The sequence below is a fragment of the Chondrus crispus genome, genomic scaffold (assembly GCF_000350225.1).
Source record: "Chondrus crispus Stackhouse genomic scaffold, scaffold_635, whole genome shotgun sequence".
NCBI classification, from domain to species: Eukaryota; Rhodophyta; class Florideophyceae; order Gigartinales; family Gigartinaceae; genus Chondrus; species Chondrus crispus.
In genome coordinates, this window is record NW_005178636.1 from 1601 (window position 1) to 5167 (window position 3567).

Genomic DNA, 3567 nt, shown 5'->3' on the forward strand with positions numbered 1-3567 from the left:
GATGGCGGCCTTCATGAAACGCACCGTGGCCGCGCCGTGGCTGTGCGAGGGCGGGATCGCACTCCCCTCCGCGGGCGGGGGGCGCGCGGCCGGGGGCGCGGCGTTGCTGGGGCGAGCCATGCGGGTGGGCGGCGGGGTGGAAGCGGGTAACGAGGCTGGCGTTGAGGAAGACGCGGGGAGGGGGGGGGGGGGGCTTGCAGAAGGGGGAAGAGAAAAGAGTCGGGGAATTTTGGGTGACCGAGACGTGGGGCGGAATTTGCGGGCGGTGGGCAACGTGGATACGTGGAATGTGAGGAGAGGTGGGAATCGTTGTGGAGGTGGCACTACAGTTTTTTGACTACTCTTGGAAACAGGCGCAACTATCATACGGTACGATGTACATGGCATCAACTTTCGAGGCCACATAATACACACCCACAATACAAACACACCCACAATACAAACACACACACAAGCACATACGGTATATACTCCCCTGACAAACCCCCGCAGGCCAACGAGTGCGCAGGAGGCCACGCGCAGCGGCTGCACGGAACGAGCGCGGCGCGGCCGCGTCGACTTAGAACTTGAGGAACTTCGGCCCGCGTAGGTAGTGCAGAAACAGGTAGCCCATGAGGCGGAAGATGACGAGGATGCCGCACAGGCCGGCGATGTTTTCCCACATGCTCAGGTCGTTGAACGTATTCAGGGCGGCTTTGTTGGCCGCCTGGATCTGCGGATTGTCAAACTCGCGCCCGCCGAACTCGTTCTTGCCCAGCGCGTTGAACGCGTAGAACACAAACGACAGCCACTTGGCCCACGCGATCCACCCGTCTAATTCCGATGCTCCAATGAAGAACCCGCCGAATAGCACGCCGAGGATGATGAACACCGGGATGATCCCGGCGGCGGACTGCGCGTCGCCGGTCATCACTGACACCGCGATGGCGAGCGACTCGGACACGAAGGACGTTAGGAAGATAACGAGGATAAAGACGAAGAATGCCCCGACCGTTGGATTCAACCCTACCATCCAGTACACAATCAAACAGAATAGCGTGTTAAAGAACAGGGTCTTGGGAAAGTCGGTCAATGTCTTGCTCAGAAAGTAAGAGCTCGTCCGGTACGTGCTCGAAGCCCGTTCCCGCGTGATGATGCTTCTCTCTAGAGGAAAGCCAAAAATCACGGCGAACACTCCTCCGAAAGCTGGACGTTCCATCCATCAAAAAAAGAAACTATGTTAGTGGTTTTTTTTTTCATCTCGCACGCCGCAACGGTCGCTCCACAGCGCTCCGACCTCAACTTACCTTGGTTGATAATAATGAAAAACAGGACCCCGCCCAGCGACAGTCTCGCGGCTCCGCCATCATCATCCGTCCGCCCATTGTTCAACCAAATGAGGCCGAGAATAATACTGAAGAAGAAAACCTGCCCCAGCCTAACGCCGTTGGCCGTCCTCTCGCGACGCGCAAGCTTGAGCGACCTCCCACACAGCACGAAAAACTCATTGAGCCAGCTGGACTGAAACTCGGTGTCCATGAGGCGGTCATCATGGGGGCCCTCCGCGGAGGTGTCCGGCTGGGCGGCAACGGGGGCCTCGACATCATGGTCCGGGTGCTCGATGGGCAGCGGGGCGGCCTGGTTGACAAAGCGGTCGCCGAGGTATTCCACCCTCGCCTTGGTGGCGTCCTCGCGCTCCTTGGAGCGCGGGTCGACGCTGAGCAGGTCGAGGAAGAAGTCGGCCGGGTTGAACTGGGCCGGGGACTGGAAGGAGAGGCTGGCAAAGTAGGGCACGGCGTCCCTGGCCGGGCCGAAGTACATGACGCGGCCCTCCGAAAGCAGGCAGAGCTGGTCGAAGAGGGCGAAGATGCTGGAACGCGGCTGATGAATGGTGGAGACAATGGTGCGTCCGTTGCTCGCGAGCTGGCGCAGCGAGGTCATGACGTTGAGGGCGTTGAAGCTGTCCAAGCCCGTGGTGGGCTCGTCCAGAAAGAGGAGGGCGGGGTCGGTGACGAGCTCTGCGCCAATATTGAGGCGCTTGCGCTCGCCGCCGCTAATGCCCCTGACGATCTGGTTGCCGACCATGGTGTGCTGGACCTTTGCGAGGCCGAGCTCCTGAATGACGCGCTGGACGCGCAGCAGCTTCTTCTCCCTGGGCATGGAGGCGGGGAGCCTGAGCAGGGCGGCGTAGGTGAGCTGCTCCTTGACGGTGAGCTCTGCGAACATGTCGTCGTCCTGCAGGACGTAGGCGGCGAGCTTCTTGAAGCTGGCGTACTCCCTGGGCTTGCCGTTGACGAAGACGGCGCCGGCGGCGCGGGCGTTTTTGCTGGTGATGCGGCCAGCGAGCAGGTTAAGCAGGCTGGTCTTGCCGGCACCGGACGAGCCCATGACGGCGAGCATGGAGCCGGCGCGCACGGCGCCAGACATGCTCTGCAGGATCTGCTTCTCGACGTGCTTAGGGTGGCGCGCGCGCTTGAGCGGCGCCTCCGCCTCTGCCACCAGCGCCTCCGGCGGCGGCGGCGCGGGCGGCGCGGACGAGGCGTCCTTCTTCGCCGCGACCATGACCGAGAACGACAGGTCCCTCCACACGAGGTCGACGCGCTCCTTCCGGCGCGACGTGGTCGTCTCCTGGGCGGCCGTGACGGTGTCGTCCTTCGCGTTGGGGTCGAAGTCGATGTCGACGCCGTTGTACTTCATGGCTGGGCGGCGGCGTGCGTGCAGAGTGCGCGGCGGCGGGCGGCGTGTTCGGTACGCTGTGCTTCCGGGAGGCGTGTGAGCGGAGAGGTGCGGAGGGTTGTAGCGCGGGGCGGTCTTAAAAGCCTCCGTGGGGAGGCGGCGGGGTTTCGTTTCGTTTCAACCGGGGCTGGGGGGGGGGTGCAGCGCGGGGGAGGCGTAAGCGGGCGCGGGAACGGGGGGCGGGACGCTGCGCGCAGGGGGCGGTTTTTGGGGTGACACGTGTACACCGGGCTGGCGCGGCGCGGGCGCGGCGCGTTGTGTCCGCCGCGCGGCGACATGATTGGACACGCTGGCGCTGGCTAGGCGGCACGCGTGTCGCTGCCGGGCGCGTGCTTAACGGCTGGCGCGGCTGCCTGCGCTCCCGCGCCATCCACGCCGCCCCCATTGGCTGCGACCTGCCCCGCCCGCACGCGCGTCTGTAAGACATGATCACCCAATCGCAACGTGGAAAATACGAGACCAGCAATGGCCGCCGTGGGCAGGCAGCTGTTGATGTCAACAGCTGCATCCAACATGACATCATGCTGGGATTGTGTAGCTTTCACGGCGTCAAAATCACAGATCCCACCCCTGTTACGCTGTAACTGCAACTTTCCTAGTTCCGAGAAGGCGTACATTTAGGTGTGAATGTTGTGCACAGCACCCTTGGGTACTACTGTGCTTGTCGCGCGATCGAGATCAGGGATATGCAATCTAGATGCACCGCCGCTCCCCTTCTCCTTGTCCTACATTTAGGCCCTTTCTACACGTGGACAACACAATCATTGGCGTGGACACGGGGGCACCCGAAATTGTCCTCGAGATATGCAAACTACTGTACTGTTGAGGAAGAACTGAACCCCACGTGTAAAC

General features: G+C 62.3%; 1 protein-coding gene; it reads right to left on the minus strand.

The window, feature by feature from the left end:
- Positions 1 to 306: 306 nt before the first annotated feature.
- On the minus strand, positions 307 to 3223 carry CHC_T00000820001 (hypothetical protein). XM_005710834.1 is given in 4 exon segments: positions 307 to 559; positions 560 to 1185; positions 1287 to 2732; positions 2902 to 3223. 3 exon segments carry the CDS (start codon positions 3221 to 3223, stop codon positions 560 to 562), a joined length of 2394 nt encoding a protein of 797 aa, XP_005710891.1. The 3' UTR covers positions 307 to 559.
- Between the last annotated feature and the right edge of the window lie 344 nt (positions 3224 to 3567).

Bases quoted from the DNA above. Each gene is read 5' to 3' on its own strand.
- CHC_T00000820001 (XM_005710834.1), bottom strand. From the start codon at position 3,223: ATGCAGCTGTTGACATCAACAGCTGCCTGCCCACGGCGGCCATTGCTG. The intron at 2,733-2,901 runs GTCCCGCCCCCC...CCGGAAGCACAG, and splicing joins AACCGCCCCCTGCGCGCAGC to CGTACCGAACACGCCGCCCG. The intron at 1,186-1,286 runs GTAAGTTGAGGT...TGGAACGTCCAG, and splicing joins TTTCATTATTATCAACCAAG to CTTTCGGAGGAGTGTTCGCC.